Here is a 21,010-nt window from a genome sequence, read left to right as displayed (position 1 = left end):
ACCAAAAGCTCACTATAGGTGCCTTAGTGAAATACTAGATAGAACAGAATACTTCCAAGCCAAATTTATCCCTCATTCTTGGAAGGAAAGTCTCTCTTTTTAATATGTTTATTTTCCATTCATTGTTGTGGTAGTGTACTGGTTGTAAAATATTAGGATGTTTATCTGAATAGCCACCATGCCATCCACCTAGTTATCTTTGTGGGAGGCTCAAACTTTATTTTCTCCTTTGTTGGGCAGGGATAATCTATAAAATCAGCTCTGATGTACGATCGCCCTGATCTTCATGGCAAAAGCCATATGTTGGTCATGTAGACCAAATACTGGAAAAACTCACCCTGTTCCAAATTTCTGATCTTGCCCTTTTTGAGTAGAAGCAATCACAAAATGGCTTTTGGGGCACACATTTATTCTTATTTCACTGCCACATTAACTTAGATGGCTTTAAAGGGGAGAGGGGGTTAGATAGATCTGTCTTCCTAGTATTTATCAGCATCTATTGACTATGACAGCTACATGGAACCTCCATTTGGCCTTGAATTTCCTCTTCCCTCGTGTGTGTGTATGGAAAAACTGAGGAGATTGGTGGTGAGCTTTTCCCAGGGGCCACAGACTGTTGGACCGTTGGTCTGGTCCAACAGATTGCTTTTACACTAAAGTTGACCTGGGTCTCCTGCTGATGTAATGTGTGAAAATGATCAAACGTTGGTAATTCATTCTTTTTTCAGTGATATGAAAAGTTTAAAGAAAAATATGAGGTGTTCAAAGAAGCTGACTAGCCCTCAAACCATTTTGGGATGAGATGCCAATCACCTGCCCTTCAGATCTTGTTGGGCTCCAAATCCCATCAGCCAGCATGGCCTGTGACCAGGACTGATGGGAGTTGTATCCAGCAACAGCAGAAGGGCCACAGGTTCCCTATATCCCTATCTAATAAGTGCTTCAGCCAAGTGATTAGTTGAAATTTAAGATTAGGCCCAGAAGTCCTTATACATTCTTGCCTTAAAATCCATTTGACCGGGTCAGTAACAAGAGAAAGCTTATTAAGGTGACAGGAGACATGCACACACACTCCAGAGATCAAAAAGGGGAGAGACAAATGCAGGCTGCGCTCTGGAGAAATCATAAAGTAACAGAAACTTCTTCTCAGGCATCAGCAGTTTTGATTTGTTTTTCCAGGACTATTACGGCATCGAGAGGTGTAACTTTCCTAATCAACATTTACAAAAGAACTGTTCTTGCCCCCTCCTGCAAGTCTACTGTTGCATTTGCATCAGTGACACCGTTCTTCTGACCACACAGTTATGAAGGTCTCCTGTCTCTGGAAGACAGAAACGTGCTTCAGATGTAGCACTAAACCATGGTTCACATTATAGAAGCAAGCATGCACAAGATTTGGGGTTGCATGCTTCCCTCCTCTCTTTCCCCAAATAATCTAGGGCAGGGGTTCCCAACAAAATTTTCTCGAGGACCCCTCATCGAGCCGCTATTGTGACAAGGACCCCCATTAATTCCTAATCCTAAAATTAAAAAGTGAGAGCCAAATTAAGAGTCTTTTTATATTTTATATTTATACGTTTTTTACAGTTACAACAGAGTACTCCATCAGTATACAGTTAGTTTTAATTTTCAGTTCTTAATGAGATGAACCACTTTTTAACCAAGGGTCCATTTTTAACTACGCGAACTGTAGCTTCCGCGAAAAACAACGCTTTGTTTACAAACACTACTGTTTTGCAAAGAGGCAGCGCGCGCCAGGGAGGAGGGAGGGGAATGGAGAAGACAGGGTACCTGCACAGTAGCGCACAAATGAAGCCGACGCGCGCAAAGCATCTTGGGGAGGTGAGCGTTAGTAGAATGCGCGCGCTGCCTCTTTGCAAAACAGTAGTGTTTGTAAAGCGCCACCTAATGGCATACAGCAGAACTACTGCCTCTATCTAATTCTAGTTTTGCGCTAGACTCTGCTCATGCAGGGAGTGGCCAAAACAAAAAATCTGTTATCATACTAAATATATTTAATATATTTTTTATTCTAATAGCATCTTGAGGACCCCTCTGGCATAGCTCGCGGACCCCTGGGGGTCCCCGGACCACCTGTTGGGAACCACTGATCTAGGGAACTGTAGTTTACCCTTCACAGAGCCACAGTTCTCAGCTCCCTTAAACATGTGCGTAAATGTACTTTAAATGTGTGAATGCATATGCTAAGTGGGATTTCCTTTGAGCTTGGATTGGGGTAACCCTTTAGTGCCCTCTGTAGCTACTTGTGCTTCTCTGTGGCAAGCTGAGTACATTCTGCACAGCACACAAATGCACACTTGATTTGAATCCTTTTATCAGGTCATATAACTCGACATTTCTTTGTGCAACCTGCTTTTTTATTGTTAAGTGGGGACAAAAATGCTGTTTAACAGTAGCCAACCTAATCTGAGTTGCTTTAGGAGGCTCTGTCAAAAATTTAGAAGCCACAGTGCCCATGTTTTTCTGTAGTGGCCCTTTCCCCCCAGATGGCCAGGGGCTTTCAGGTTTCTGCAGATTTGGAATATGCTAATTACAGAAACTAAATTAAGAGTTGGAAGAAAACCTGGCCCTTCTATTTTCTCAGCTCAAGAGCAGCCTTTGATGGTGCTGCTGTTCTTGAATGATACAGAGCACTTGACAGTGGTTATGCACAGAAGTGCTAGGAATATCTTATCTTATTCTTTTGTCCTACAATTGAGACTCTTTTTTGGGGTATCATTTTTAAGGTGGAAAAATGCAAATGTATTTTCAGAGTGTATGGGTTTTATTAAAAGCAGAAACAAAATGTCACCCCCACACTCAAAAAACATCCTACCCAAAATTCTACCAATGCTACATGTATATGAATTAGAAACTGTAAACTTTACTTATTTGGGATTGCTGTGGTGTGTTTTTGCTTTTCTTCTGTTCCTGTGGAACAGAAGCCTTTTTGGTAGCAGAACTTACTCACTTCATTTTGCTTGTGAACCATAAGATCAGACCCTGTGTTATTTCCTGTTTTTATGTGTATACTACTACTTTTACTGACTCTGCATTGTATATTTGCTTTAATGATATTCATTTTTTTCTGTTGTTCACTGCAAGGAGGTTTTTGGTTTTTTTTAAAAAGTACTAAGTAGTTTGTAAATTATGTTTAAATAATTGCAATAGAATCTGCAAAAATGAAAGCTTACTCCATTAGCTATTCTTTTCTTCTTTTCTCTCCCCCTTCCCCTCCCCCATCTCCACAATAGAAGACAATACTATGGAGGAAACTGGGCAAGTTTTAGTTTCTCTGGATTATTGTCTTGGATAAAAGAGAACCAGGTAAGCAGTAGTGATTTTGTATTGTGCTAAATGTTCAGCCTTTTGGTTAAAAACTTCAGGGGAAAATATCATTCAATATCTATTTTAGAATATGTAGGTTTTATCAACTATGCTATATCCCATATGTTTTTATATCCTTGCAAAATGTCACCTGATATATCTGATTTCCAATTTCTTGCTGTGACTAGTCTGGCTGCAGTAATCATTACTGTTGCAACTTCCGAGTTTTCCTTGTTTGCTGTGCATTTCAGATATTTCAATAAACATTTTGGTGTTAAGATTCTATTGCTGCCCAGAATTTCATTTACAATCCTCTGCAACTTCTTTTTTAAATTACAGCACGAACATAGGAACTTTCCAGGCCTGTTTCCTTTGACCTCTCATTTCATAACCACACACACACATTTGAAGGGTACATAGACTGGAAAAATTCAGTCTATGGAGGGGGTCTGGTATAACCCCTACCCCTCACACTGCTAAAGAAAGTGAATCAAATATTTATTTCTCAAATTTCTTAACATTTAAATAAAACCAAAACATCATTTGCTCATTTTTTAAAAATTTTTTAATGAAACACTTCTGTTCTTTTTTGCATATTCTTGCAAGAAAACGGCTGAGCCTTGTGAGGATAACACCCCCTGGAAAGAACTGATCCTTGAAAACGAAGAAGGTATTCCTCTGAACAAGGCAGACCGAACCATTCAGCATGTTGAAGATTTCTGCTATGCCAGGTGAGTGCTTCCTGTTCTGCACATAAATGGTGTGTGTGGAGGCACATTTTGAACTGAGGGAAGCCAATGGGCCAACTGTGTGAGCTTGGTCCTCTATGGTGATACCTGCTCCCCCAACTTAGACCCGAGAAAGGAAGGTTTGGCGCTCACTGCTGTGGCCACAGCTGGCTTCAGAGATGCCACAAGCAGTTTGTTTTATTTTATTTAGAATAGTTGTAGCATATCTTTCATCTATACAGATACCAAATTGGGGTGCAGAGCATAAATAAAATCATAAAATGTACAACAATAAAAGAAATAGCTAAAAATGTAATTGCAGGCTAAACAATATCAGCTTAGAATTCCTGGACAAACAAATCAGAAGGCAATTTCTGTGTCTGGTATATTTGTGAGTGTAGGGCATTCTGTAATTGAGGCATCACTATAGATAAGGCTGTCTCATTCCACTGCTTGACAAGCTTCCTTCAGTGTGGAAAAGAGCATCCCCAGAAGATCTTAAAGTACAGGCAGGCTTTGATAGGGAGAGGAGATCCTTCTGGTATTTGGATCTGAAACCCTAAAGGTGAGCACCAGCACCTTGAACTGGACTCAGAGGTGAATAGTGAACTCCTGTAAATTCTTTAGACTCATTGTCTGGCTTCATATTATGTCCAAAATTGGGCTGACAGAATGTCTTGCTCCTGGCAAACCACAAGCTAGAACCAAGGTATGTTCTTGGGTTTATAGTTTGTGGTTTTTTCATGGAGGCATGCATTGAGTTTGGACAATGCACTTAACTAAACTGTAGCATAGCTCATGGCAGCACACCTGCAAGAAGGCCAAAAGAAGAGTGCACTTCCTCTGTGGGAACCCTTGTGCATCCATCCTAAACCATGGTTTGGCTTAGTGTTACATGTGAACCAATTCACTCACTTCCTGGTTTAAGCGAACCATATCCAAGCCATGCAGACCAGTACTGAAGACAGTTTGCCTGTTACATCAGAACAGGCTCTTTGTCTTGAATAAGTGTTATTTGAGTTTATGTTATGTATCTAAAAAATTAAAATTGGAAATAAAAAACCTCTTCCTTTTAATAACTTAATGTTTGAGGGAGAGAGCTGATCACAGCAGTTCTGACGGTTTACATGCTTCAGTTAGTTTTTGCCATTGTTGCTTAATTTCCCTGAACTCCTATGAAGTTGCCATTAAACATTTATTTTGAAAGAATAAAAACAGCTGGGTTGCAGTGGTAATATAGTGCACAAAACCGAAATGAATGGCCACAGAACAAAGTGCATCCATCAAAGTGGAAGAAAACCATCTCCGCAACAAGCGGTATTGAAAAAAAGGCAAATGGTTGAAAAATAAATAGTGAACACCTGTGCTGCATAAATTAACCAGCTGGTTGGCAATTTTTCTTTTGACCTATCGGAAGGGGTGGCTGTTACGAGGCATTAATAAGACACGTTGGCTTTGAGAGATTCTTTTGTTAGTACCATTAATTAATGAATGACGCTAGATAATGTTCAGAATTTACACCACAATTTGTGCTGCAGATGTATCCTTGTGAATTAGTATTACAGGTTTAAACAAACAAACAAATCTCCGTCTGCACAAAAGATTTAAACTTGGGTGTCTCTCCTGCCCCCCCCCCCAGCCCGGTTTTTATAGCTACAGTTCTGTTGAGAAATTAAGTTTTATACAAAAATATTTTGGTTGTTGTTATAAGGTTGCTGGGAATCCTTGAATAGTCACACCGTCAGCAGGTTTAATAGCTGCAGCTAATGTACGTCTGAATGTAGCTGTGTTTACATATTGTTTTAGAAAGTGATAATTTGGTCAATTTGCATTAAAATGAGAACCATTCCTCCCATATCTGTAGTTGGGAGTAGGAGGTTGTTCCATAGGCTTCCTGGAAACTGTGAGTTTTGAGGATAAACTCGAAAGAAGCCAGGGAGGCATTCTGAGAACAGCCTCTGTCTCTTCCTTTTCCTCCCCTTGCCCCTCCCCTCTTAGGGCCAATAGCAGCTTTCAGGGGAGGAATCATTTTAATCGTGGAAAATGTAGAGAGGATCAAAATATTTCTCACCTAGTATTGTTTTTCCAATTCACTTTGCAGCCCACCCTCACCCCTGCAGCTGTGTTAAAAATATATATGACAAAAACCCTGCCTGTCACATGTAGCCTAACCCCTCAGCCCTGAGTTGAAAATACATTGTTACTGGAAACAATATTTCTGAAATAATACATTTAGGTGAAGCCTATAAAGCTTACCTGGGCCGAGTGATGTGATGAGTTTTATTTCGGTCCAGCTCACTCGGGGGCTTCTCTTGCAAAAAAAAAAACTAGTGTGGTTGCTAATTAGATCAGAGATAGACATAAGAAGACCTGAAAAATTAAATAGCTTTTACCTCTGGCAACTGGGGAAACTCTGCCTTTTATTGATAAGTACTGAAGTTTTACTGCTGTATCATTTCAGATCACCTTTCAGATAGCAGTTCATTTGTTGACGGCTAGGCTTAAAACATTTACTCGGAGGATTAATAGCTAAGTGGCTGAGATAAAAAGATAATGCAAAATGGTTGCTGAACTCTTCCTCCCCCGCCCCCCACTAATAATGACACTGATTTGATTCATCTCTGCTGGTAGCCTAAGCTGAAATCCCAAGTTCAAAAATGCTAGTTGCTGAGGTAGACTTCATTGAAGTTGAAGATTAAAAAGGAAAATGAGCTTGAAATGTGGAGTGTGGCCTTAGAAGGAGAATGTTAAGGATTTTGCCATTAAGGAAGAAAGGAGGATGCCAAAGACTTGTTACATCTGCTGACCTTGCTCTTTTGACCTCCTTACCTTTATCATGATAGGCAGCCACAAGATTAATGGTCACAGCAGTAAGATTTAAAGCATGCCTTCATTATGTTTCATTAAAGGCCATGGGTGGATCGGTAATAAAGATGAAGATTTTGTTTCCGTATATGTGTGTGCGTGCATGTACACATAAGCCACTTTTAATGATATTCCAAATTATGGCTTTGCACACAATCCATGATGCACAGCTCCTTCTATTCATAGTCCCTGTGGTGTGATATTCTTCCATCCAAGCTGGTCATTCACTTCCCTCAACAAAGCTGTATTGTATTTGTTAACATTTTGTTGCTGGCACTTCCCCACTGAGCCCTTCTAAAACATTCTGTTACTTCACAGCAGTTCAGCCAGTCAGTGGCTGGGGATGAGACCTGTGCACATGCACTCTACTCACGCCGTTACCTGGGACTTGTAACAAAATATTGCATTATGGAATGCTGCTATTCAGAATTTCAGCTGCTTTGCTCCATCTTCTTTTGTCCCTTCTGCCCAACATCAGTCAGTATCCTTTAGCCAATGAGTGTGCTTTATCCTAGTGGGGCTATTTTTCATACTGCTGGAGGCTTTCTCCAAACCGATTGCTACCACTGTCTTAATTGGTTGTGCTGTTTCGGTAACGTAAGCTACGACACTCACACTCTGAAAGTTAGAAATATAGGAGATGAGATGTCTTGTTTTGTGTATCTGTGTTGACTAGGCAAAGCAGACATGGCTCTTATAATGTTTCGATCAGTTGGTTGAAATAGCTGTTGTACCCAGAATGTTGCAAGAAAGCTTTGGGGACTGATTTTCATCTGTTCTCTCCCTCTCCCTCTCCTTGAAAAATCAGTCAGGATCTTGCTGAAGATGTGGAAGAAGCTGGTGCACTTCCGAAGGCCCCTGCCTCTGTTGCTTCTTCTTCTAGTGAGGTTGTAGAGGAGGTCTCTGGCACCCCAGAGGCTGAGGAAGAGTGCTGTCCTTTGGAGGATCAGCCATTGGGGACCAAAGGTGAAGAAACATTCCCTGACAGTGCTGCAGGAAGTGAAGCAGAATGTACAGCTGACCACGAAGCTGTTGAAGTGACCTCTCTGGGGGAGAATCCCTGTGACAATGTAACACCTGGTCAGTCAGTACTGGAAGTGGAAAATAACGAAGCTGCATCAATAGTGGAAGCTGCAGTTGAACCAAGGAAAATTACTTATTCCCAAATTGTTAAAGAAGGGAGACGATTTAATATTGATTTAATTTCTAAGGTAGGGAACTCATTGCCTATGTTTTCTTTAATAATCCTGCACCCTATGTTTGCTTCATTGAAAAATATTCCTTTGGAAACTTCACAGGCAATGCAAGATAATTATGATGATACCGGGACCTAGTATTCTGCTGTAAAGAACATAGGTTACTTTATAAAAGAACTTTTTGTGGGGGTTTTAAATAGACACACATGCTCTCTTTTAAAAAAAAGGAACCAAAGCTAAAGTATCTGCTAAAAGCACGCTTTGCTTTTGGGATAGTACAACCATATTGGGTCTCAAAACAAGATACTTCTTGCACCTTTTCCTTTAGGAATATTGCTTTGCTGATCAGGGATTTGGGTTTTTGTAGGGAGAACTGTACTACATGTTCTCTGAAAGCTATGTGCTTTTTAAGAAACTGTATTTCCAGAAAACAAAAAAACAACTTCTCCTGTGCTGTCGTACTATTCTAACTCTCTTCTACCTTGCTGCGAGAAATATTATTGCAGGATGAACTATTGGGGAGAATCAAATGTTATGATTCGGTACACATGCTTAATGAAGTCGTGTAAAGTTGCAGACATAGTACTTGTGGCAATGCTAAACAGAGACAGGGTCCAAAGAGTCCCAAAACTAGGTCTATGGCTCCCAGATGTCATTGGATTTGAGTTTTCCAAACAGTCCCCCACTGCATTTGCTTTGCATGGTAGGAGAAGGTCCCAAGTTCATTCCTCAGCATCGCCAGGTAGGGCTGGAAAAGCCCTCTGCTTAAAACCCTGGAGAACCACTGCTGCCCATTAGAGACAATACTGAGCTAGATGTACCAATGGTCTGAGCTGGTATAAGGCAGCTTCCTATGTCCCCCACATTCCACCTGTTTTAACTGTGTGGGGGTTTGCTGGCAAAGTAAGTCGCTCAGTCAGAGCTCTCCCAGATTCTGCAACTCTGGCCTCTTTTGCCCTATCGTGCCCCTGTGAGCTTCCTTTGGATTTTGTTCTAATCAGGCAACCAGCCTCCCACATCTCTTGCTAGGCCTTACAAAGTTCTCTCCTCGAGACTTTGAGAGTGATGGCATTGCATAAGTAACTTTCTTCAGTGGAGCATTGCTTCTTCTTTTTTAAAAAGTTAAGTCATCCATCTTGCACTGTGGTTTTTTACATTCATGTCCTTCCCAGAATGTGTAATAAATTTTTAGCTTATATAAAGTGAGCAAAGGTATTAGAAGATTAAGTTTTATGGTTTTAACTTGTAACCGTTGTGAGCACACTGCTTGCTGGGATATTGAGGAAATGAGGAAGTAGTTTAAGCCTCAAAAAAGACGGAAATTGAGGGAGAGAAAACATATAAAGAATGCACAACCAAGGGAACAAACCAGGAAGCCACCATTAACTAGAGCTTCCCATCACCCGCAAACGCGTAAGTGTAAGGAAGTTGGGTTTCAAAACCTGGCTTGTTTGGAAGCCATAAACCATAGTTACCAATTGACACATAATAGGAAACATTGCAACTTCTTAGTTTGTTTTCCCTGCTTGCACAAAGGGAGGAGCCAAAGAGGTTTTGTACGAGTCGATAAAAGCTAATGCATTGTCCAAATGCAACCAGAATGTACAAGTTTGAAACCTCCAAAAACTGGTAAGTATGTTATGCAGTAGAAATGGGAAGAAGATCTCCAGCTTTTTCTTGATAGCATGGGTAGCTTTTGGAGAACTCCCATAAGATTCTCTATTCTAATTTATCAAACCTAGGGCACTTCCTGACTGTCAAATATTTAGGGTGGGGTTCAGTTGCACCCTGGCAAAATTCAGATTGTTCAGTTGGTTTCACACTCTTGGGCAACAAACCTACTTCCCCCAAATAATCAGATTTTATGCAGTAAGGAAAGTGAAAAGAAAATGCCCTGGGATTACACTTGCTTTAATGCAGCACCACCTAACCTCCATGCAAATAATTTGAAATGAATGCTCATTAAATAGCCAATGTCATCTGATCTCCCTGCAAATAAATCAGGATAAATGCTCTATAAACAGATTGGTTGGAAGCACCCTGTGTTCCAGGAAGTTTACTTCCAAAGATAAGAATATAGGAAAAGCCTTGTTGGATCAGGCCAAATTCCCATCTAGTTCAACATCCTGTTCACACTGAGACAAACCAAATGCCTATGGGTACTCTCCATTCTGGCAATTCTAGTAACTGGTATTCAGAAGCATATTGTATCCTCTTTGGTTCTGACTTCAGGGAGCCTTACAATAAATATGTCACTTATTTTGAAAGGATATTCGGTCTCGAGTGCTCTACCTCTTCCATTGTCCTCACCTCCAGGTAGACCAAACTGGCATTGGTTGCTGCCTCCCTTTATTTCTGATTACCAGATGGCTTGCAGCCTGCCTGCATCCTTTCTTCTGCTCTTTTCAGTTCCTTGGCTGGGATCCCAATCTCTGCATTTACTGTTTTGTTCATGCACAGAGGCTCTTTAGCTCACCGCAAAACTGCCCTTCCTCTGCAGATTAAGGTGGCCTTTTGAACCAGCACCCCATGAGACAGTCCAAAGTAAATACTGCACCCGTGAAAGTGCTTGGAACTCACATATCAGTGGGAGTAAACCATTTGGACCCTAGTTCGTGTGTTGCGGGGCTGGATACCCAGTAACTCACTATATAAAGCAAGTATAGCCATCGTGGTACCCTCCACCTGCTAGATCACAATTTGCATCATTCCTAGCCAGCATGGCTGGGGATCAAGGATGATGAGAATTCATGATGACTATCCCTGATGTAGATGACTTCTTCTGCCAAGATTGCATGAAAGGATTTGTGCCTCTCCTCTGACTTCCCCTAGGTTTTTCTCTTGACTATTTCAGCAAAAACACATCCTTCATATCTCTCTCTCTCTCTCTCTCTCTCTCTCTCTCTCTCTCTCTCTCTCTCTCTCTCTCTCTCTCTCTCTCTCTCTCTCTCTCTCTCTCTGGACAATAGTCAAAGCAGCCAGAAACTATGTGTGAGAGAATGTGTGAATTATGTGTCTCCTCCTCCTCCTCCTCCTCCTCCTCCTCCTCCTCCTGGATTTAGTCTGTAGTAGATTCTCCCCTCCCTCTTCAGGTATGACCTGGAAATTTGAAAAGCATGATTCTCCCACTTACTCGGACACTCGTAGAAAAATCGGAAGCAGCCCTTCCAGATTTCAACTCTTTGCATTTTACCTTTATTCTCCATCCTTTCTTCACCTTGAAGCCTCTGGCTTTGCTTCAAGTGAGCATAGGAGTGAACTTTTCAGTAAGGTAAAGTCAGATATGCAGCAGTTATTGCCCGTGGAGTTACGGAGTGTAGGGGAGCATCCTTATTCCCCTCCACCAAATCTGGAAGAGTATGTCCTTTTAATTTAAGTCCTGAACCAAGTAGGCATGATCCTCCTAATAGCTTCAAGCCCACACTGAAGCTGGAACTTTTGTAGTACAGTACATAGTATTAGTATATAGACAAATTCCAACTGCAACAAAATGTTGTTGTGTATCCTCCACCCTGAAAGCGATGCTGCTGTTTCAGCCAACCATTCTCTTAAAGCAAGGCATTTCATCTCCTTCTCCTTTTACTCTTTTACTTTTACAGCTGCATTAGGTGGCAGTTTATTCTCATTGGGCAGTATTATTTTGTTTTTGTAGGGTAGTGGCGGTTTGCTCCTTCTACTTTTTCAAGAATAAAGGTTATTTGTACTTGTGGAAATCTCAAGGTTCCCCCAAGCATGCTGACATTTTCCCTCTTGTTTTTCACTTCTCCCACTTTGGCTATAGCACTGGGAGCATTTACTACTTTTATTCAAAGGCTTAAGATACAGAAGTAGTAGTCCCACTGTTATCATATAAATGACACTTTTAATTTGCAAAAATGTGGAGCCTTGACAGTGTGTTCCTCTTCAACAATGCTAGAAAGAAGATAATTGAAATTAAGTTTGTCTTCAAATATATATGTGTGTGTGTTTTCTTTTGTGCAGTTACTGTACTCCCGAGGATTGTTGATTGACCTCCTAATTAAGTCAAATGTTAGTCGCTATGCCGAGTTCAAAAATGTCACCCGGATCCTTGCATTTCGAGAAGGCAGAGTGGAACAGGTACTGTGATGGACCTAATTGCAAAAGCTGAGCTTGTAATTCATGTGAAAGTGCAAATTTGACAAACATAAGTTTTTATGTAGCTATAATTCCTTTCACTCTACCACTTTCTCTGCTATACGCTCTTTCATTCATGGACTGGTTTTGATATAATGACCAACCCTGATCTGGCTTGTCTAAGCAGGAACAGGTGCATGTTTTGAAGCGCCTTGAATAAGATGCTGTCATTGGGACCCCCTTTCTGAATGGGCCCATCTACTCCTCACCACTGTCACTGCTACCCACTCACTTGCCTCCTCCCTCTGGTCCCAATCTTCACAACTTCCCAGAGGAAGTGTACAAGTCAAGTGAAAGTCTATGCTGTATTCACATCCCTCCCCTCTTATCACTGCTTGTAAGGAAGAGAGAGAAGTGGAGCCAGTGGGCATCTGGAGTTGGCAGTGTGTCCTCAGTAGAAGCATGGGCTTTGACACATTCCTAGTGATACCAACTGCTGATGCAGGCCTAGGATCAAAGTTTCAAGCTCACACACAGTTTCCCCTCCACCTTCTCTCTTCCCCTTATCTATTCAAGTTCTCTCTCACTTTCTTATTCAGGCAAACCATAGTTTGTCAACGCCGTGACAGCAAACTTTGATTTGCCCTGCAACCCATAGTTGGAAAATATGGTTTTAAATGGCCTTGTAGTGGTTTGGAGGGCAAGTGCAAACTAAAAGTTTACCAATTCAGATAATAAAGGTTTGCCCAGCAAAAGGAGTTGGGAAGGGAACTGGAGTGGAGAAGGCTAGAGGAGGGAGCACATGTACCTGAGGTTTGGGAATATGTTAAGGAATTGGAAAAAGAGAATTAATTTGATTGGTGCTCCAAATCTCCCATTCTCACCAGTTGACTGTTGATATAATAAAGCTAATATTAGCAATAGATTTCCAAATAGTGCAGTTTTCCAAATTCATTATTTGCATTCAGTTGGGAAGGAGGTGCTAGAGCTTATTAGCAGAACTAAGAAAGGAAATGTCTTCTAATGTAACTCTGCAGTCAACAGGATGCTGACTGGAAAATCATATCAACCAAAATCATTATAGTTTTTGTGAGGACAAGAGGTGAGGTCCTTGAAGGACACAATTGCCCAGCATTGAAACAAGGTTGTTTAAAATGCAAGACCATCACATGAACCAACATCAAGTGTTTGTCTAGAAGAATAGCATATTAGTGGCTTATTATATGGGAGAAAAGAAGTCTAAGAGGCAGCAAACATGAGTTTTTGCAGACATCTGAACACAAGTTTATAGGACTAAGGAAGAGCTGCAAGAGATTTCTCAAAAGTTGAGTGATTGCTCAAAAAACAATCCTTAAACTTGTTGAAAAGCAGGCAGTTTCCCTCTGGAGGGAAGGTAGGTTGTGATCCATGCTGATAATCTTCAGAATACTCTGAATGGCTAAGCATGAATATAATGACTGTTAGAAAGCATGACTCATAAGGCAGGTGTAAATGTAATGTCCCCATTCTTCTTTACCATGGCTAAGAAATTCTTCCCTCTCCCTATGTAACCATGATTAATATTAAACCAAGGTTCCCTCTCAATCAGCATTTAAATTTTGAGGAACAAGCCATGGTTCTGAGAGGGCAGGGGGTATTTGTGCCTGCAAACCATGGGACCAAGGAAGAGAGTGCATAACCCACACCCCACTCCAGACCTCTTAAGCGTGGTTGAGGTATCTATCCATGATGTGTGCAAGAGATTGCATTTTTCACACAGAAAAATCCCGTTTTAAAATAATACTAAAAAAATACAGATTTCTCCAGTTCTGTGACACAGATCATTTCCTGGCCTGACTGTGTTTGAAATGGTGGAAAACGAACCTCCAAATTATATTTCAGGTTCCATGTTCTAGAGCGGACGTCTTCAACAGCAAACAGTTGACCATGGTGGAAAAAAGAATGCTGATGAAATTTCTTACATTTTGTCTGGATTATGAGCAGCACCCTGATGAATATCAAGGTACCTATTTGTTGAACAGGAGAATCTCACTGGGCATTTTCATTTGATCTTTAAATGTCTGCACCTTTTGGCTCTCAGATGCTATACAAGATCTCCCTATTACCTCTGATGTGCTGAAGGAAGCCCCATGTGTGCAGGCTTTCCATTCACATTACTGTTGGTGGACGCTCCTCTGGGACATGTGCGGAACCTTCCTGATCATTCGAGTTGATGTTGAAGCCTTTGAGCATGTGGAGCTCTGAGCATTTCTCTCCCCTCCTTTATAATATTTTTTATTTGGTTTTACAAATTAAAATTCACATTCAAAATCATAAGTAATAAAAAGGTAAATAAACAAAGGTTTACCCAAATCTCTGGGCTTCCCCCCCCCTTCCATGGGTTCCGTCGCTAGTGCTTTTTCTGCTGCATATTTTAAGTCACTCCAGTTTTTAAGTATCCCATATATACCTGGTTCTTGTTACACTACAAGTGTTATTCAAATCCTGCTAAAGAGTTCAAGTGTTTACAGTGGTCTCCAAGGTAAATTATAAATTCCCCCCATTCTTTGTGGAAATGCTGGTCTTCCTGGTTTCTGATTTTCCCAGTCATTTTCACCATCTCCGCATAGTCCATCAGTTTGGTCTGCCATTCCTCTCTGGTGGGAACTTTGTCTTCCTTCCATCTCTGGGCTAAGAGCATCCGTCTAAGTGCATTTCTAATCCAGGCAGTACATGTGGTTCCAAAGCTGTGAGCGATGATTTTGTTTCTTGAGGCGAGAGATAACAGCAGAAATGGGGTTATTGGTTGCCGTGCTTTAAAAAAATGTGTTGGGTAGGGAGGGATGGATCCAAAACAGTGTGAGCCAGTATGGTGTAATGGTTAGTGTCAGACTAAGACCTGAGAAATCAAGTTTCAATTCCCCACTCAGTCATGAAGTCCACTGGGTGACTTTAAGCCAGTCCCCGTTTTTCAGCCTACCTCACAGGGTTGCTGGGAGGATAAAATGGAGAGAGGGAGAAGAAGTGTGTGTATGACCTTGAACTCCTTGGAGGAATGTTGTTGTTGTTTAGTCATTTAGTCCTGTCCGACTCTTCGTGACCTCATGGACCAGAGCACGCCAGGCACTCCTGTCTTCCACTGCCTCCCGCAGTTTGGTCAGACTCATGTTGGTGGCTTCGAGAACACTGTCCAACCATCTTGTCCTCTGCCGTCCCCTTCTCCTAGTGCCCTCAATCTTTCCCAACATTCTCATGAGGTGGCCAAAGTACCGGTATTGGAGCCTCAGCTTCAGGATCTGTCCTTCCAGTGAGCACTCAGGGCTGATTTCCTTAAGAATGGATAGGTTTGGAGGAATGGTGGGGAACAAATGTAACCAGTAAAGAAAAAACACAAATTGAGGCTTAGTGTTTGAGTGTTGCCTGGTAGAGTTCTGAGAGATGCCAGAAGCCTAAAAGATGACTAACACAGTATTTGACATAGTACAGTCCTTTTGTGATTGTAGTGTGCCTTGTATTGATTGATTGGCTGGTTTTTGTTGTTGTTGTTGTTGTTGTTTTGTTGCTGTAGTTGTAAATAATTATCCGGAGTGACTAATGCTGGACTTTTCTTTTATTCCCTGAAACAGGTCAGAAGGACTGTAAATTCTCAGACTACTTAAAAACCCAGAAGTTGACTCCCAATCTGCAGCATTTCATCTTGCATTCCATTGCGATGGTCTCGGAGGCTGACTGCTACACCATAGATGGCCTGAAGGCGACCCAGAAGTTCCTCCAGTGCCTTGGGCGTTACGGAAACACTCCCTTCTTGTTTCCTTTGTATGGCCAAGGAGAGATCCCACAGTGCTTTTGCCGGTAAGCAATGTTTTATTTCTTTTCTTTTTTTAAAGCCAGTCAGTTGGGAATACTGACTAATCTGATTTAATTCCTTTTAGACACTTAACTGTTTTCATTTCCCTGTGTTTACATATTTGTACGTGGAAAATAAAGCCTTTTAAGAATTCGGCGCTTCCTTAGGGCTTCCTTTGTTTAGCGGTGAATCGTGTGGAAGAACTGAGATGGCAACAGTATATTAAACTTGTGGCTCCTCCCCTTTCTCCCCCCCCCCCAATCATCATCACAATAGCCTACGAGGGACACCTGCATCCCTGTGGACTGATCCAATCCCTAAAGCTCTAGTACATTGTTTTCTATTATTAATTCATTAACTGGAGCTTTAAAATATGAAACTTTAATTTGGAGCTGTCCCTTGGGAGCAGTTAAATGTGGCATTGAAAGTCATCTTGTGTCTCTCAATTCAGTTTACAGCCGCCATCCATGTGTTTTCCTTTCCCGTCAGTAAAATTTTCTTTTCCTACCTCTCTCCCATCAAGCCTCAAAGCAGCTTTTTGAAGGTTCTCCATAAATATAGAAAGTTGCTGTGTGGTCCAGGAATGACGACCTTAGGTTATGATGTGTGATACTTGTTTCTGACAGTCAGTGTGTAGCCTTTGTGAAATCCCTGTTTGTGTCCAGAGGTTCTCAAACTGTGCCCTGTGGTCTACTAGCAGTCCTTGAGCTGCACTCAGGTGGCTCATAGAAAGGTTGTGGAACAGCTGAAAATACCCACACCTCGCTCTGTATTTGGTTGGATTTTTTCCCTGCTGATGGAGATAAACTTCACCAAACGCTGCTTACATAACCAGACACATACCCATTGTATTAGAACAGCAAGACTACAATCATTTAAGATATGACTTATGTAAGTTCATTGATTTGGATAACAACAAAAGGTGTGTGTATTTTTAAGTGGCATGTCAAGACCCATGGCAGCTTTCAAGTGGCCCAGAGGAAAAGTTTGAAAATCACTGCCCTAACCGATTTTAAAGGGTGCTTTGGGAAAGCGGCGCAGCTCAGAGATAGAGCATCAGCTTTGCATGCCCAAAGTCCCAGCATCTGTATGTAGTAGGGCTGGAAAAGACTCTTGTCTGAAAGCCTGAAGTGCTGCTACCAGCCAATATAGACATTGTTGCGCTATATGGATCCTGACCCAGGAATATATGGAGCTGCTTTTTAATTAAGTAGGTTCCAGTGGCTGAGAGGCTGTACTGCCATTTGGCAACTCCTTGGAGGAAGGGCAAGTAGCTCTAGGTTGAAGGGGGTCCTCTGGTGCGTCTCTCATGTCACCAGCCAGCCAGCCCCTGTCCTCCTCCTATTTCTTTCCACCAGACATGAAGGGCAGGTAAGGTGAGGCCTACTAGAGGACCAGGAGGGTGGCAGCAGTGGTGCTTCTACAATGAATGCTAGGCTGCTGCGGTTCTGATTGCCTGTGGTGCACCAGAGTGACATAGCATCAGGGACATCGTAGGCAATCACAATGGTGGCTGCCTGGCACTTATTGGAGTGCCAGAAAAGGGAGACCCGGGCACTCCTGGCAGCAGTGATGGGCTCTTGGCAGCTGTTTAAGCATGTTGGTGCTGTGTCTGGTAAGAAGGTAATTGTCTTGCATTAAAAATTAAAAATATTTGTTTAAAATGGTCTCTTAGCGCACGATCAATTAACTTGGAAGGTAGCCACTTCATTATTTAAAGATCTCAACTTGTAATGATTCTGTTTCTTATGTACAGGACCACCTTTGCCCCAGCTTGTGTTGCTAATTCTAAGCAGCGTTTCTAAGACTTCTAGGATTAGTGTTCAGTCAGTCTTCCAAGTGGTAACATCTCTGCCTATACATCATACCCTACAATTTTTATCGCCAGGTTATCAGAATAAGGTGTCACTTGTCCTGTGATTTCTAACCATCTCTTCATATTCTGTTTTAATGTAACCCTCTTAAGCGTTTCTTGCAGTCAGTTACCCTGTGTGTTCTCATCAAGGCTACTGTTATAAATGGCAGGTATGCATATTTATGTGAATGATTCAAAGACATTTGTAAGTCATATCCTTCCATTCTGAGTGAATTCTGCATAAACTCTACAAGGCTCACTAGAACTGTGGTAGTCCCTTGAGTGAATAAGATTGGTTCTTATTTCTGAAACTGCCCTCAGTGAATGGGATTCTTTTTCATGCTACTATGTAACTTCCATATGCGAGGTTCACATTTTTGTTTTCAGAGCTTATCAGAATGAGATTTATGCAATAGAAACTGGGTTTGTGATTTTGCTTTTTATCCATGGTTTTACAACTATACAATTTCTTTCTGATGAATGGATGTTTGTAAGATCCACTGATCTTACATAGGCTCCCTTCCTCCATCAGAAAGAGTTTTGATTAGAACCTTTGGATCCAGACTAGGGTTTCTTAATAGAATGACATGTGAAAATATGCTCGGTCACAGAAACAAAACTCTCAATCCTTTATAATGGGTGCATAATCTTTCATTTTTGCTTTTGTTCAAAACAACAGCTTTGGACCCCCTCTATCTTGGGTAATGACCAGCCAGTTTTAAATGTTCTATTCTGGTGCTCAAGAGCATTGTAGCAACTCTGCTTCAAGGTCTGCTTGGATAGTGCAGTTCCCTTTCAATCAAACTATGGTTTGTTGGCATAGTAAACAACTTGTAATGGGAGACCAACAGTGGGAGAATGAGCCTGTTAATTCTTCTGGATTTATCAGCAGCTTTCAGTACTGTCTACCATGATATATGGTTTTGATTTGATTGATTGATTGATTGATTGTACGTATTGCTATGCTGCTTTCCATTCAAACGAATCCCGAAGCTGCTTACAAACAATAGATAACAATAACATCACAAATACAGCATAAATCATATTCTGTAATTAACAAATCATCAATAAAACAATAAAACATGTTGGAGGAGTTGCTCATTGGTGACCGGGGCCAGGTGGTTGGGACTGGCTGCAGTGGAACCACCCAAGGATAGAGCAACAGGCAGGGATTCAGCAAGCCATCACCCAGGCACTCTGGGCCAGCCTCACCTCCAGATCCAGTGCAACTCCTTGCACTGCTCTTTGTCCATGACCTGGGTGACCCTCCAGTCCCCAAGGAGGCCCCTGCTGATCAGTCTGACTACACCTTTTCCATTGCTTAGAACATTGAGAGATCCATGCCACTGCAAAGAGACCACTCAGGTTTAGCCCACCCAAAGGTATTCCCGTTTGCTTGCCCAGTCCAAAGAAACGTCCCACTTGCTGCACTGAAGCAGTACCTGTCCCACTAGTTTATAATAGGAGCCAAGGGTGTGGGTGTGTGTGACTTGTTGGATCAATGTTTAGCTTGTTAGGCATGTCTTGCACCTGCTGTGCCTTTGATACCTGTTTTGCTTATGTATTGTTGTCATTTGAGCATTAAAGCTTTTAGTAGAAACATCTGAGTTCTCCATCCAACAGTTATTATGTGGTCCTACCTTGCGTCCCATGCTTTTTAAACATCTGCATGAAAGTTCTGGGCTGAAATGTTATCTGTATGGTGATGACACACAGCTCTAGCTCTCATTCTCATCTTAAGGGAAGTAGACCTGTAGGACTGGGTGGTAAAAGCGTGAATGAATATAGACAAGATAGCTGGCTTCATAGCTTGGAATAAAAAGCTCAGACTATCTTGTTTGAAGCTTAAGTGCAAGGATGGTTATAGATCATTGATAAGATGCACATGTTTGGCATGCTAAAGGTCCCATGTTCAGTCTCCCACATCCACTGTTAAAAGGATCAGGTAACAGATGCTGGAAATAACCTCTGCCTGGAGAGCTGCTGCCAGTCAGAGTAGGCAGTACCGGGTTAGATGAACAAATAGTCTACCATGGCATAAGGTGGTTTCCTATGTTTCCCACTTTCTGAACTTTGCAATACTTTTTCATATTTTAAGCAGCATGTTTATCGTTAAAAGAAATCGTTTGGTTTCAGCATTTTCTATTCTTAGTTTTGCATTGATGACAGATATAAGGGTGTGGATAGCACCGTTGTGATTGGAGTTGGCTGGTGTGCCCCCCCTCCCTTGAGAAGAGAACCTTAGTTTGGGACAAACATCAGTGAGGTGAGATAATCCATCACTTCTGAGCCCTGTTCTCCAGTGATGGATGGATAGATTGGTAAAGTAACTCAATAATCTTCATTTTTTTTCCTTCTCGGGTTATTCACAGATCAGTGAGCGCTGTCGTTAATAAAGCTATGGAATGCTTTTGTGTCCTTGCCCATATTATTTCTCAAGTTTTGACAGGACAAGACTTTTAATTTGAAAATAACCTTTGTGTTGAAACATGCCCTCCTAAGCATACAAAGTCCTTTGTGAGTGTGGCACTCCACGATCCCATGTTGAGCAGTGAAATCCTTCTCGCGAAACATTGTTTGGAATAATTCTAGCATTTAAGAAATAGCTGCTAGCGTGCAGATGTTGAAGTTTTCAGAGCTGAACTGGATGCTTGTTTTGAATATATCAGTTAAATGTCCTAAACATGATGCAGAATTTGGTGCTATTGATTTTGTAACTCTTAAAGTGTTACAAAAGTGCTTTAAATGCGTGTTGTGATTGTGATCCGAGCTGTGTATTAGTTCAAATCTAATCTCTGCTATGAAGTCGCTGAATGCACTTAGGCATGCCATGCTCCCTCATTCTCAGTACCTGTACATGTAATATTGTTGATAGTAGTTAACACTGACTTACCATGCACAGTTGTTGTAACTAGATAATTATCTACCTGCAACTAGATAATGCCTGTGTGGTGTTATGAACAACTAAAAGCGCTTTGTTGTTGCTTTCAGCTGCTTTTTGTGAGCGTTTTGGAGATCTTTGCTGAAAACAACAACCAGGATATCATACACACACACACACACACACACACACACACACACACACACACACGGTAAAGGTACCCCTGACCATTAGGTC

The 21,010-nt window shown here is 41.5% G+C and overlaps 1 protein-coding gene across 4 annotated transcripts in view; it reads left to right on the top strand.

The window, feature by feature from the left end:
* The window catches only part of CHM (CHM Rab escort protein), a 69,721-nt gene that overhangs the window by 16,533 nt on the left and 32,178 nt on the right, over window positions 1-21,010 (top strand). For 2 of the 4 annotated variants that reach the window (XM_060270452.1, XM_060270451.1), the window contains exons 3-8: window positions 3,255-3,327; window positions 3,934-4,058; window positions 7,729-8,131; window positions 12,098-12,214; window positions 14,093-14,213; window positions 15,817-16,042. In XM_060270452.1, the coding sequence (XP_060126435.1) occupies window positions 3,255-3,327; window positions 3,934-4,058; window positions 7,729-8,131; window positions 12,098-12,214; window positions 14,093-14,213; window positions 15,817-16,042 (1,065 nt within the window). Of the gene's footprint in view, window positions 1-3,254; window positions 3,328-3,933; window positions 4,063-7,728; window positions 8,132-8,258; window positions 9,746-12,097; window positions 12,215-14,092; window positions 14,214-15,816; window positions 16,043-21,010 lie in introns of those variants that run through there. The other 2 variants (XM_035113845.2, XM_035113846.2) reach the window with 2 other exon arrangements.

This window comes from Zootoca vivipara, chromosome Z (assembly GCF_963506605.1).
Source record: "Zootoca vivipara chromosome Z, rZooViv1.1, whole genome shotgun sequence".
Classification (NCBI taxonomy): Eukaryota; Metazoa; Chordata; class Lepidosauria; order Squamata; family Lacertidae; genus Zootoca; species Zootoca vivipara.
Note: the sequence above shows the minus strand (reverse complement) of the source record. Positions and strands in the feature narration are given on the sequence as shown.